Below are 14,446 nucleotides of genomic sequence, written 5' to 3'. Positions count from 1 at the left end.
GTTCAGTTCTGACATTTTTGACAGTCCAAAATCCATATTAAGGCAGCTCTAAAAGTAATTTACATAAACACATTTGACCATCAATGAAACAATCAGTCATTTCAATAAATACAAATAAATAAATAAATGATATACTTAATAAATACACATGCTGGCAGTTTAGTCTGCAACCACTCAAATTACATAAGTACTGAATATGACTTGAGATAAGATGATTTCCTTTTTGTTTAACTGCGCTCATGGACAATTTGAAGCTGAGCAAATATGGATTACTGTATGTATGAAAAGAAAATTAGCAATGAGCTTGTACACTTGCATTAGATGTAGAGAAACATCATTAAAGGGTTAGTTCACCCCAAAATGACATTTTTCATAATTTAGTGCCCCTTAACGTTGCACAAACCTGTTTGTATTTCAATCTTCCATTAAACGCCAAAGAAGATATTCTGAAAAATCCTAAAAATCAAACAATTGACTTCTATAATATGAAAGTCAATGTTTACCAGTTTTTAAACATTGTTTAAACGTTCTTCAAAGCATTTTCTTTTGTATTCAACAGAAAAAGGAAACACATGAAGGTTTGGAGGCATCTGAGGGTGATAAAATAGAGTATATTTGGGGTGAACTATCCCTTTAACTCTTTCCTCCAAAATCATAGTTTCTTTACAAATAAGTAAAGCAAGTCAAGTATATCCTGGGAGTGAGTAAATAATCATGTAATTATATTCTTTTTAGGGGAAATCTAGTCCTTTATTAGTAGTCTAATTTAACACTAAAATAATCTCAAAGTTTGTTCGGAAATGATCTCCAGGATTTTACTTTAAGGTATTTTCCTATTTCCTACGTCATGGCTTTATTTTAAGAGTGGGCCTCAAGACTGTCAGTATGCCTAAAAGCGAGGACACAAGCCCACAGAAGCCCACCACCCCTGCATTTGTCTGGTAAATACCCAGTTTGTCAAGTGGAATGAAAAGGTCACAAACATTTTTAAGCGTATCAAGCGCCACAGACGGCTGACTTCTGAGGCTCTCCATGAGAAGAAAGAGAAACGCGTCGAGCTGAGGCACAATGACACAAGCCACATCCGGACTTTCATTAAGGTGTTGGTCGGCTTTCTGCTGGTAACGTCTGTCCCGAGACTTCTGGACCATTAGCTGGATGATCGCATAGACGTCTCTGGTCAGATTCATGACCAAAGACAGGAAATAGAAGCGAGAGGAGTTTAAGCTCCAGCGCTCCTTGTCGATATCTCGGATTAGGCCAATGCTTCTTGCCCAGAGGATGTTGTCACAGATGAAGTATAAGGCACGGTTGAGGTTGGCCACAGTAAGGCAGAAGCGCAGGACAGGGTCAGAAATATGAAGAGTGCTCTTGGCAGCTTGGACTGAGTTTACAGTGTTACCAAGCCTAAATACTGTAAAAAGAGCAAAACAGATCAATTATATATGATGTTCATTTTTAATCTGTCAAAATTGAGGCAAAGCTAGATGCTGCATTGTTTAATTACAACTATTACTTTAAATATGTCAGTATGCAGTGGGGAAAAAATGGAAATTGTACTCAAATTGACTGTTTTTTTTTTTGTATACTTTCTTTCATGACATTACAAACTGTCTCTAATAAACATTGAGACAGAAATTCAGATATTTCTAATGAATCCTGAAAGCTTTCTTTCCGTCCTTTCATTGACAGTCGAGATGAAATAACACATTTCAAATCATTTTACCCATGCCAAAGCAGTTTAACTAAGAAGCTAAAGTGCCTTTATTGTGTGATTTCAGATATTATCTTTTAGTGTGTAATTTAGCCTTTTCAAGACATAGAATGTCTACGAATTTCTAAAGAGCGTGCTAAATCATTCTTCTAAAAAGAATGAACCAATTATGAGCAGCTTGAAGTGAACCATCAGTAACACCAGCTTTATTTTCTGAGGAAATTCCACATCGATTTGTAATAAACTTTCGTAATGCCAACTTGTGGTCTTCATTGGCTGACAATGAATAAAATCTGCTTTAACCCTCAAACACAAGTTGAAGTTGGAAAGCTATGTGAAGTTTATTTATAAACTAATTTCGAAGGATCACGTGCTTATGATTGTTTACGGCTGGTCCCGAATTAGCTTATGGTTGATTCACCAACCACATGATTCCTAACTCACTATAAATAACCAGAGTTTCTTATCTTAGTATATTCGTCTTAAAGACCTTCCAGGGGCAGACTTAACCAATAAGCGAGGTAAGCAGCTGCTTAGGGCCCTGGGGAATTAGGGGGCCCCGACCAATGCCTAGAAGCCTATATTAATCGTATAGCTCTTTTATTAATTTTCTATCATATGTTTTAAAACCTGTCTATAACCATTAAGATTTTGCAGGTCTTCTTAAGAAGACCTGCAAAATCCTAATGGTTATAGACAGGTTTTAAAACATATGATAGAAAATTAATAAAACAGCTATACGATTGATAGTGGAACGTTTCTTTCATACTGCACATGCAAATATTAAAATCTAATCACAAATATGGCTAATTAACTGTACATATAGTTTGTTTTTGAAGTTTTTTATTGTATTTAATTTTACATTAAAAACATAAAGGTTCCACTTAAAATTAACATGCAGTTTTTTTTTTAATCTACAAAGGAAAGAAATATCTATAGAGAAAGAGAGTTCCTCTCACTGTACAAAAAACATACAACCTAACTAAATTGAACATACCAAATAGGCATCATAGTCAAGCTCTTAGCAAGCTGCATAGCTTTCCTTGGCCATTCAGTTAGCCAGAAATAAGTCTGTGGAGTTCATCGAGATCTACCTGAGCTCAAACTTCCTTCTTGCCCTACTAATGGGAGGGGGCCGCGGGCTTGTGGATCTTATAAGCTCAGGGCTCTCTCCCAGGACAGCATTCCAAACAAGTTTTATTATCAATCATCAGTTAAATGTGAACTCTTAAAATAAGATATATTGAAAGAACACCCAAGCATTGTGCATTATGAACTGGTTAATCGGCTACTTCTTGATATTGATGTGATACAGTAAAACCAACATTATTGGTACTGTTTATATATTAATGTTTATTGGGATGCTGAGGAAATGTCCAGATCTGAAATTCAAATGCAGTATTGGACGGTTGGTTTTAATGGACCAATACCAACAAACTGGACCCTCTGACCAATCAGAGTGCAAGCTATCAGAAAGGATTGGTTCAGAGATACCATCATTCATTAAACTATTTCAGACAGTAGCTGTGTCCCAATTCAAAGGCTGCATCTAAAGAGTGATTATGTCAGTGGCGGGATGAATGCTGTCCCAAATTGGAGACTAAATGTGTGCTTTGTTTCCTGGGATATGAAGGAACCAACTGATGCCTTTCATAACCTTTGTTGTCAACACTATCCCAATAATGACTGTGCACTGCTTATGACAATATTATATGCTGTTGATGTTGTTATTTTTATTAATATTAAATGTTGAATATTATTTTTTATTTATAGAACTGCATTACAGTATATTTGACTAAACAACACAAATGTTTAAAACAGACATTCAAATGGTGACTTCCATCTTATAAGATACACTTGATGAATAATAATGTGCTAAATACAAAACGCTTTCAAACTGTTTAATATAATTTTTAAAAACAAGAATGTTATTGCCATTTGTCAATGGCAGATATTGCAATGCTTCATAGACTAGACCCCCTTATTTAATAATGTTTGGCTTGGCCTTTGGGACATCAAAAGCCATGCCTTTAAAGTATGTGTAGTCCATAGGGCTGTGCTATTTGGGGAAAATATCTAAATGCAATATTGTGACTTTGAGCTTAAAGCTTCAGCTCAATAATCTGTAATGTAGCTTCTTGCTGCTAAAATGAAGTGAGTGTTAAAAACTGGAAATATATTAATTTACTTTTATATAAAAATAGTTTTTAAATATTAAGAAATTTAACACTGCATTTTTCTCTAAACCAAACAGTAAGCACCAATAAAGTGACCTTAAGTTCAACTCAAATTAGGGAGATAGTAATAAAAATATATAATTATAAAAATTCAGCAAACAGTCAGTAAACAAACACGGCTAATAAGAGGCTTTATGTAGCTTATATAATCTAAAAACAAAACAATTCACAGATGCTACACAAAATATCAGGACATTCAACGTACAGCTGTGATAGTGCAAAATAGCAAAAAAATTTATGATACAGAAGTGTATATTTCCTATCCAGCATTTGGGTTTTTAAATCCAATTTTTTTAAATGGTCACTGCATTAAAAGGCACCGTGTACTTAGCGAGGTTGTGAGTTATTTTAGTTATCTGCTGGTGCCTGTGTGATGTTTTTTCATATGGTATAACAGCCGCAAACAACTGAAATTGTACTTTGTTGTTGCTAGTGTCACTGCCAATACTTTACACTCCTTATATAGCCCCCTGTGGTGTTTTTAGGTGCTGGTTGTATTTCCTCGTGCTGGCAACAATTCTGTGACAGCTCATACAAATGACCTGTTTTTGTTCAGTGTCTGTGACTTTAAAACCAAAATATTTGCATATTACCAATGCTGTTTTTACATTTATATTAATTAGTCTATTAATGCTTCTGAAGGAGCAGACACCTTCATCCCACTCGTCTGCGCTTTCCTGTTTGTTTGTTTTTTTTGTTTTTTATGGTGGGAGTTCCACATTGTTCCATTGCACAATTCTGATTGGGCAATACAAAAGTGTACTCACTTAATTGGCTAGTAAGACTGTCACATAGTAAGACACATTGACAGCAGTCAGCATTTGCTCTGAATGGGGGAAATTAAATAATATACATTACATTTCATATCGCAGCCTCTTGCGATTAGCGCACGTTTCAAATCATAATTGTGAATTGATTAATCGCACAGCCCTAGTTGTCTAGTGAAAAAATGTGATTTCTGAACTGGGACACAGCTCCTGCATGAAAAGACTTGAAAGCTGTATACATTATGAGAAAATTATTATTATTTTTTTTTTTACTTGTGATTCTTAGTAGATCCCCATAACAAAATTAGGAACCTTTCAATTAGCATAATAGGGGTACTTTAATTGTAGCCATGGGCACATACATTCATTTGCACATTTAACGTGAAAGGAATCTTTCAGTAATTAATCACAATGGTTTCTTGTGTGAACTGTAAAGATACTATACATGTAAAAATGGAAAAAAAATATTACTAACTGAGAATACTTAAACATTGTCTAATAATTTATTATCCTATGTTGGACAGGTAGTACTGACAAAGAACTGAACGTTTTTGTGAGTGTTTTTATATTATGTAACAGCATTCTTACGCTTTCGCCCCGAGCTCATATTAGACTCCAGCAACTGCAGCTTTTTCGCCAGCTCTTTTCTTTTCGCTTCATTTCTCAGAAGGTATTTCGCCAAAGCACATGCATATTGTGTTGCCCTAAAGAAAACAAACATATGAACGTTTAGGCACAGTCTAGCTCATTTTATGCCACGTAATTTTAACTCAATGTCGTTTTTGACAGATGACAAGAGACTGACCTGAAAATGCGATCCCTTCCTTGACTTTGGTTCGTGAAGCTGATGAAAGTTTCCATGTGGCTGAAACAACTAACTTACCGTGAAACAATACTGTGCAAAAGAGATTCTTTCGGGAATAAATAACTAAAGCACCAAAGCGCAATTCATACTAAACCATGTGTGTGTGTCCTGTCAGACACGATCCTTGTCGACTGTAGGAACAGGGGTGAAAGTTCATGCACCACACTGTACAAAGACACACTGTTGAAACCATCGAACAAACTTCACGACCCTTTTTAGTAAACAAATATCTTGCTGTGTTTATAAAAGCGATCGTGGTTTCGATCTAAGTAATAATAAGCGATTCAAAATGCACGACACTATAAAAAGCTTCTTATGACGGGCAATGAAAGTCCGATTCATTTTGTGGAGTCGGTTCTTTTGAGCAGTTTAAAACCATTCACCTGCCTTGCGACTGAACGTAATTAAATAACTGTTGCAGATAATATTAGAATCATAAACATTATACCAGCACGTTTTATTTGCATAGTTTTTATATGCAGTGATGGACAGCTTTGTGCCGTACTTTTAGCTCTCTTCGCTTTGAGCAATTCGTGAACGAATCGTTTGAGTCTTTGAATCATTTGACATGTTTCATTGACCCGAATCGCATCATTCGCGTATTAATTTATTAAAAGTTGTGTTCCAATATATACAATACTATTTATTGTGGTATTTAATATATCATTTTTAGATAATGGTAAAATTAAGTGTTTACAAATTCGGAGCTCGGGTATTTTATCGGATGTTTTTGGACGACGGACAAGTCACAACAGTGCCACTTCCTGATTTAACCAACCAATCAGCGTGATTCTTCTCCCTCAGTTAAGCGCAAACCACGCCCCAATGTGAAATAAGGCCAATGCTTGATTCCGCTTGATAATTTGAACCACTGCCATGCGACTGACAAATAAGCTATGGTGTGTTTTAGAGAAATAAGTTCAGGTAGGCATAATTCTTTGTTTTTAGCATAATCTGCCAGTGCCATTATGCAGTTTAACAAACTATGAATGATTGAATGAATTACGTTGCTGCCAATACGACTGATTATTAGAGTACTTCAACAAGCTGTTGAACAGGTGAACATGAACAGGTGTACATGATAAAGTAATAGAATTGTGTTGAAAAAAATCTTCTATTTAAGTATATATAAACTTTATTTTCATCAACTAGTACTCTGGATTGTTTTGCTATGAATAATATATAAACAATCACAGTATACAATCACAGTTTTAGATACGTGAGACCTCACATAAAAGTCACACAACAGACTCATTTTGACAATTCATGCCTTTTATTATTCACATAGTGATTTAAACTATTAAATTTAAAGTGAATCTGTGACGCATTTCTTCCATTTGGTTATTCTCTTTGATGTGACCTGTTACATTTTACTTCTTCAATTAGTTTTTTATTAATATAATTTCTGATCTGGACCCTGAAAGAGAATATTTGATATTGTTCACATTATTATTTTATTAAGCTGGTGTCGTGTTTGAATATTGACCTTAAGTTCAAAATGATAAGATTAAATCTAGAGTTCATCGATGCTGGCAGTCATTCCTTTCAGATGATTAAAATCATACTTTCTACATATAAGAATGCAATTGACTTCATATGTTTGCACACTGTCAGATGGCGTATACTGCATATAAATTACTTTTATTTAAATAAAACTCAGTGTGTGCTCTCATACTGTGATCAGTCCGATCAGACCTGCAGAGGGCAGTGTTTAATCAAGAAACCACCTCATTTTTAGTCTCATAATATATTTAGTGAATCTTATAAATAACGTCTTTGCCCACACCACCCAAACTTACCTCAATCAAAAATTAGTTCATTTCAAGGTTGAGATGTGGCATTTTTAAATGCAGTTCAGGAAAAAGCCTGCCTATATTAAGTATTCTGTGACATTTTGTGATATTGAATCTTATTATTGATCAGCCTTATTGTAATTTCCAGTTGTTTCAGACTATATTAATACATTAAATGGTTTTGAAAGAATGAAACAGATCTGATTTGGCAGCACATTTGTGTGCATAAGAGTGACATTAATGAGGTACAATAGAAGTTATTAACCCCCCTTTGATTTTTTTTTCTTTCTTTTTTTAAATGTTTCCCAAATGATGTTTAACAGAGCAAGGACATTTTCACAGTATGTCTGATAATATATATATTTTTTCTGGATAAAGTTTTATTTGTTTTATTTTGGCTAAAATAAAAGCAGTTTTAAATTTTTTAAACACCATTTTAAGGACAAAATTAGTTGCTTCGTTAAGCTATTTCTTTTCCCATAGAAATAGAACAAACCATCATTATACAATAACTTGCCTAATTACCCTAACCTGCCTGGTTAACCTAATTACCTGGTTAAGCCTTTAAATGCCACTTTAAGCTGTAAATAAGTGTCTTGAAAAATGTAAAGTCAAATATTATTATTATTATTATTATTATTATATTATGTACTGTCATCATGGCAGAGATAAAATAAATCAGTTATTAGAAATTATTTATTAAATGTGCTGAAAAAAAATCATCTTTTGGCTAAACAGAAATTGAGGAAAAAAATAAACAGGGGGGGCTAATAATTCAAGGGGGGTTATAAATCTGACAAACTGTATTCCTGGAACTACTGAAGTTTAAAGGTGCTTTTGATCATGATAATAAGACAATATTTTTATGAGTGTGTTTGTGCTGGTGTATCTTAGCTCATTTAGGCATGTCAAGGATAATATGGCAGTTAAGCTGCCGGTAAGTGGCAGCAATCAATTTAATAATTCATTCAAGCAATTTGTTGAAAACAGCTGACTAAAGGCGAGTGTCTGCCTTTAAGGATGCATCATAGATATCAAGATGTTTTGATTAATCTTGTGGTGATCAACATTAAAGAACAGTCTACAGCAGGGGTGGCCAACCCTGTTCCTGGAGAGCCACCTTCCTGCAGATTTCAGTTACAACCCATATCCAATACACCTGCCTGTAATTATCACGTGGTGTTCACTTCCTAATTAATTGGTTCAGGTGTGTTTGATATGGGTAGCAACTGAAATCTGCAGGAAGGTGGCTCTCCAGGAACAGGGTTGGCCACCCCTGGTCTACAGTTTCCTAAATTCAGAGGTCATGACCTACATGAAGTTATTCTAACAGACGTACAACAACAGTTTTAAGAATATTTCATACAGTCGATTCTGAAGCCTTAAACTAGATATTTGATACTTTTACTCAATGCGATTGCGTGTTACGACGTGTTATACGTCCAGTGAGAAGTTGTTCAGTGTGCATTTGGCAGCTGCTGGATTTCAGTAATTTGAGTTTCTAATTTCAAAATGATAAATATTTTATTATAAAAAGCAACATTGATTTGCTTCATAAGACATGCATTAATCCCATGGTGCATTTGGGTTAGTTTTACGATGGATCTATGCACTTTAAAAAAGGACCACTAGCCCAATACAAATAAACAGCACTACTCTGACTGTGTTTGTTTGAAAAAAATAATGGCTTGAAGGTGAGAAAATTACTGGGTAATTTTCATTTTTGGTGAACTATTCCTTTAAGCCATCATACACATATACCTTACACTCAGCAATCATTACTCTGTACTGTATCAAACAATGTGTATAGGCATGCAAGGGGATAGTTCACCAAAAAATTACAATTGTCATTTTTTACTTACTCTTAACTTGTTCCAAAACCTGTAACCATTGACATCCATTGTAGGAAAAACAAATACAATGGAAGTCAATGGTTACAAGTTTTTAAGATTTTTCAAAATGTATTTTATGTTTAGGAGAACAGCAACAACACACTGGTTTGGAACAAGTCAAGGATAAGAAAATAATGAAGAATTTTTACTTTTGGGTGAACCATCCATTTTAAGATACATTTTCATTGTAAGGCAGGTTCGTTAAGAATGTTATGTTCCAAAAATTGATTAAACATTTTGGGTCAAGTCAAGTTGCTGTATTCAAACCTTTGTACTATTTTAAAATCAATATTAAATTGCTGACAGAACTATCATTTTGACTGTGTAGTGTATTTTAAAGGCTTTGTTTGCAAAGTAACTTGAAAGTAATCTCATTATTTTTTTACACCCAGTGATTGGTAATGTAGTCAAATTATATTTGGCAAAAGAATTATTCAGTTATTTGTAATGCTTTTTTGACTAACCAAACACTAATGATAACTTTAAGAAACATTAATTATAATATTTCTTCATGATACAATCATTGCTATTGTCTAATTTTTCTAATCTTGTTTTTCTTAGAACAAAGGGGTTTTGTTAAAGTGCCTTTTAGTTATTAAAAAAAAGTACTGAATAAACCTTTTTTAATTTTAGAGAGATTTAATGAAGATTACAGTGTTTGTGAAAAGATTCAAGCGTGGATAACTTTACTCTGACCTCCACTGTAAGCTGTTAAACAAAACAAAAACAAATCTAATATTTTATGAGTTTATGAGTTTTGAGAGAGAGAGGACAAATGAATTTCAGGAAGACAAAGACAAAGTGTTTGACTTAGCTATTGGAAATATTTATTGAAGCAGTGTTATTTTAAACATACCTGGAGGCAAATAAAATAAATTATTGTTCTCCTTCATCCACAGGTTATTTTGAGAAATGTAATGATATTCAAGAGGGTTGCCAGGTGCAATACACTGTGCTCCATTGTGCAAGTGTGAAGTGATTTATTTCTGAGACTGGAGATAATACAACATGTGTTGTGAACGCCATTGAATCCTTTGAGGTTTGCAGAATCATTAGAGTTTGATCACTCAAAAATTAAAGTTCTGTCCTAATTTACTCACCCTTCTTTTGTTCCAAACCTGTTTTCTACTATTAAACACAAACGGTCTTTTAAAAAACGGAAAACCTGTAACCACTGACTTCCATGGTATTTGTTTTTCATACTATGGGTTTTTCATATGGGACCTGAGGAGTTAGTTATCCAGTTTAACCCCATATGCTCTAATATTCTGAATTCTGTAGCTCCATTGAAAATTAAGAAAAAGAAAGTTAAGCCCCAGCCTTGGGTGAACAGCAATATTAGGGCCCTTAGGCAGGAGTGTAGAAGAGCTGAGCGCAAATGGCTTAAAGACAAACTACAAGTTTCATATGAATCATTGAGAGATTGCTTGACAACATTTCAAAGGGCAGTCAAAGCAGCTAGATCAAATTATTTATCTGACATAATTTCAAAGAACTGTCATAATTCAAAAGTACTGTTCTCCACTATTAACACCATACTTCAGCCTGTTGTTTCTCCATCAATTTCGTCATCTGTTGACACCTGTGAAAAATTTCTGCATTTTTTTGCTGATAAGATTGTTGGAATTCGTGCACAGATTTCACCTGTAGTCAGGGTTTCTACAATTTCTGTTGCCCCCTTAAAAAATCTAGCCAGCTTTATTCCTGTGTCTCTGTCACAACTTAATGACATTGTTGCACATATGAAGCCTTCTGGTTCGTCCTGTGATGTCATTCCTGCCACCTTATTTAAGGAGGCAATGCACTCAATTGGCCCAAGTGTGCTTTCAATTGTAAATAGTAGTCTCTCTACTGGTATCGTTACTAGTAGTTTTAAACATGCTGTTATTCAGCCCCTGTTAAAGAAAGCGAATCTTGATGTCTCAGACATGAAGAATTTTCGCAAAATTTCTAAATTGCCTTTTATTTCAAACATTTTAGAGAAGGTTGTGTCTGTACAACTAAATGAGTTTCTGGCTAATAATAATATTTTTGATAAGTTTCAATCTGGTTTTAGAGCTCGCCATAGCACAGAGTCCGCTCTATTGAGGGTTTGTAATGATATCTTGTTGGAGGTTGATTCAGGTAGCCCTGTTATTCTTGTACTGTTGGATCTCACTGCTGCTTTTGATACAGTGGATCATGACATTCTCACTGATCGGCTTAGAGAACACGCAGGTATCCAGGGTCTGGCCTTAGATTGGTTTGCCTCATATCTGATGGATAGAACTATATCAGTCAGTTTGAGCAACTCCTCTTCATCTGTCATGCAATTAATGTGTGGGGTACCGCAAGGCTCAATACTGTGTCCTGTTTTGTTCTCCCTTTACTTACTTCCGTTAGGAAAAATGTTTGAAAAGCATGGCATAAATTACCATCTATATGCTGATGACTCTCAAATCTACTTCCCTATAAAATCTTGGGATCAATCCTCCCTTCAGGCTTTGCTTAATTGTTTGGCTGATGTGAAGTGTTGGTTGGCAAATATTTTTCTCCAACTGAATGAAGATAAGTGCAAAATTATTGTTTTTGCCCAAAAAGGTTCAGACTCTAATGGCAATCTGTCATTGCTTCCTGGAAAAATACATTCCTCGGTAAAGAGTTTTGGTGTCATCTTTGACTCTGAGCTAAAATCTGTTCGGCAAATTAATGCGGTTGTCAAAAATAGTTTTTTCTATTTTAGATATATTGCCAAGCTTAAGTCTATCCTCACTTTCAGTGATTTGGAGAAAGTTGTTCATGCTTTTATTTCTTCTTGTCTGGACTATTGCAACGCATTGTATCTGGGTGTGAGTCAGGCCTCTCTCTCTCGCGACTGCAGCTAGTCCAGAACGCAGTTGCCAGGCTTTTAACAGGCACAAAAAAACGAGAGCACATTACACCTGTACTTGTTTCCCTACACTGGCTGCCAATCCAGTTTAGAATTCACTACAAAGTTCTGTTGTATGTTTTTAAATCCCTCCATGGCCTGGCCCCTGAGTATATCTCTGAGCTAATTATTATGCACCAACCTATGAGATCTCTGAGATCTCTTCGCTCTATAGATCGTCTCTATTTGCAAGTTCCTAAATCATGCTTAAAATGTCGAGGTGATAGAGCTTTCTCGGTAGCAGCTCCAAGACTCTGGAACGATCTCCCACTCTCTGTAAAAACAGCTCAAACTTTTGAGTCTTTTCAGAGGTCACTGAAAACACACTTATTTTCTTTAGCTTTTAATCATGTGATGTGAGTTTATGTATTTTGGTTTTATGTATATTTTACATGCTTTTTTATTGGTTTTTATGTACAGCACTTTGGTAATCCATTGTGATTTGTGAAAGTGCTATAGAAATAAAGTGAGTTGAGTTGAGTTGAGTACTATAGAGGTCAATGGTTACAGGTTGTCAATGCAAATTGACTCTGCTATGGTGGCCGAGAGAGCTCAAATGCCGCAATCTTAGAAAACGCATGCAAATAGAAAAACATATTCAACAATTCTCACAAGTCACGCAGACCGCAATAAGTGTTAAGGGACCCCAAAAAGTCACAAACCTGACTGCTTCCTGTTTAGAGTCTGTTGTTGTAGAACTGAGAGTTTTTAGTTTATTTGAAAAAAAAAAAAAAATATTGTACAGCTTCTTATGTATGTATGACTCTAAGCAGCAAGCAGCTGGGTAATGCTATTTGCAACATGTTTCTGTATTTGACTGTGCTGTGAGAATTTGTTGAATATGTTTGTCTATTTGCATGTGTATGTATTTGTCAGTTTGCATTTACATTACAACCATTACATTTTATTGTCATTTGCATTTAATTACTTTACATCAGATTGACGTTGTACCCCAACATCGTGGGATGTTGCATTTTGTTTGGAAATGAAAATCATGTTGATGTCAGAACCAAACGTCAGGCCGAAATCAATGTCCAAAATTGGACAGACATTGCTTTTTAGTTACATTCCAACACAACCTAAACACAACAAAATATCATCCGCGTCTAATGATGCTACAGCTTGACGTTGTGCGACATTGGTCAGACAATATGACATTGGTTTAAGATGTTGGCTCGACGTTGGATTTTGGTCACTTTCCATCATAACCTGAAATCAAATAGATTAGGGCTGTGCAATTAATTGAAAATCCGATTTCGATTTTGGCTTCTAACAATTATGAAAAACCATTAATCGAGAAAAACGATTATTGCATCATTTATCGCCCCTTTCCAGTTGTACACGTGTTGCTCTTAAAAGCACAAAAGACTGCATACTTTTGTGTGTGTGCAGCGCGCAGACATAGTCAGAAGCATGCAGTCAGAATTGGGTCTCATTTGCACACTGAGACGAGCAGAGCGCACGCATCTCATCTTAACGTGAGCACTTTAATGGTCAAATAGGTGTCAAAATGCGGTGTTTAGTGATTATCTATATTAACCCCTCATTTGTGTAATAAACAAACGAGTTGAGGATCAAAAGAAACGTGAAAGAAAAACCATTAAAGTGACAGTGCACTATTTCCTGTTTTTATCATTAATCAAACAAAACGAGAAAATCCCTCACTACACTGGACTTTTGTAGCTAAAGTGTTTTTCTTACAGTGAAGATTAGGGATGTAACAATATTGTAAATACCGTCATACGGCAATAGTAATTTTTTTTATATTAGCATAGGCGCATGACTCAATAAAACTATATTTCTGAGAAAAGTTTGCTTAGGCGAATAAAGCGAACGGGAGGTAGCAGGAACTAAAATTCCCATCAGCCTAGGCGTGGCCATCATCCTTATCTGTTGTCTGTTGTCACTACAGATCCAGTTATGCAGAAATGGAGTGTGTTGCTGGTAGCGGGGAAGAAAAAGAGCTGGAAATGATTGAACCTAAAGTGGGTTTAATCGGATGTGTGGAAGCATTTCGGTTTCTTTCTAAAAAGATACGAAAAAGGAGAAAAGGTGACAGACAAAGAAAAAAACAATATGCAGGCACTGCCAGACTGTGGTGAAATATAAGTTGGGGAATACAACTAAAAACAGTCATGGGGACTGCAGAACACAGCACACTTGTTAGATTAATGCAGACATTGACTTGTACCGCAAAGAGACCTCTATCTCACTCATGGCTTGTCCTCTCAAGTGGTGGAAAGACAATGCACAGCGTTACCCACTGCTGT

At 35.3% G+C, this 14,446-nt stretch overlaps 3 protein-coding genes across 6 annotated transcripts in view; 2 read left to right on the top strand and 1 right to left on the bottom strand.

Annotated features, from left to right (window-relative positions):
• On the bottom strand, window positions 1-5,925 carry pex11a (peroxisomal biogenesis factor 11 alpha). The gene is given in 3 exon segments (NM_001103120.1): window positions 1-1,414; window positions 5,307-5,422; window positions 5,524-5,925. Coding segments are annotated over 3 exon segments (741 nt in total). The 5' UTR covers window positions 5,580-5,925; the 3' UTR covers window positions 1-845.
• A 467-nt stretch (window positions 5,926-6,392) lies between these two features.
• Window positions 6,393-14,446, top strand: part of gnrhr4 (gonadotropin releasing hormone receptor 4) — a 156,903-nt gene continuing 148,849 nt past the window's right edge. For all 4 annotated transcript variants that reach the window (XM_073928694.1, XM_073928693.1, XM_073928691.1 and 1 more), the window contains exon 1: window positions 6,393-6,507. The gene's annotated coding sequence lies outside the window, so the exon portion shown is untranslated. The remainder of the gene's footprint in view (window positions 6,508-14,446) is intronic.
• LOC141378815 (uncharacterized) lies at window positions 9,834-11,506 on the top strand. The gene is made up of 2 exons (XM_073930301.1): window positions 9,834-11,358; window positions 11,444-11,506. Exons 1-2 carry the CDS (start codon window positions 10,486-10,488, stop codon window positions 11,504-11,506), a joined length of 936 nt encoding a protein of 311 aa, XP_073786402.1. The 5' UTR covers window positions 9,834-10,485.

This window comes from Danio rerio, chromosome 18 (genome assembly GCF_049306965.1).
Source record: "Danio rerio strain Tuebingen ecotype United States chromosome 18, GRCz12tu, whole genome shotgun sequence".
In the NCBI taxonomy this organism is placed as follows: domain Eukaryota; kingdom Metazoa; phylum Chordata; class Actinopteri; order Cypriniformes; family Danionidae; genus Danio; species Danio rerio.
The sequence above is the reverse complement of the archived record's forward strand: the minus strand, read 5'-3'. Positions and strand labels throughout refer to the sequence as shown.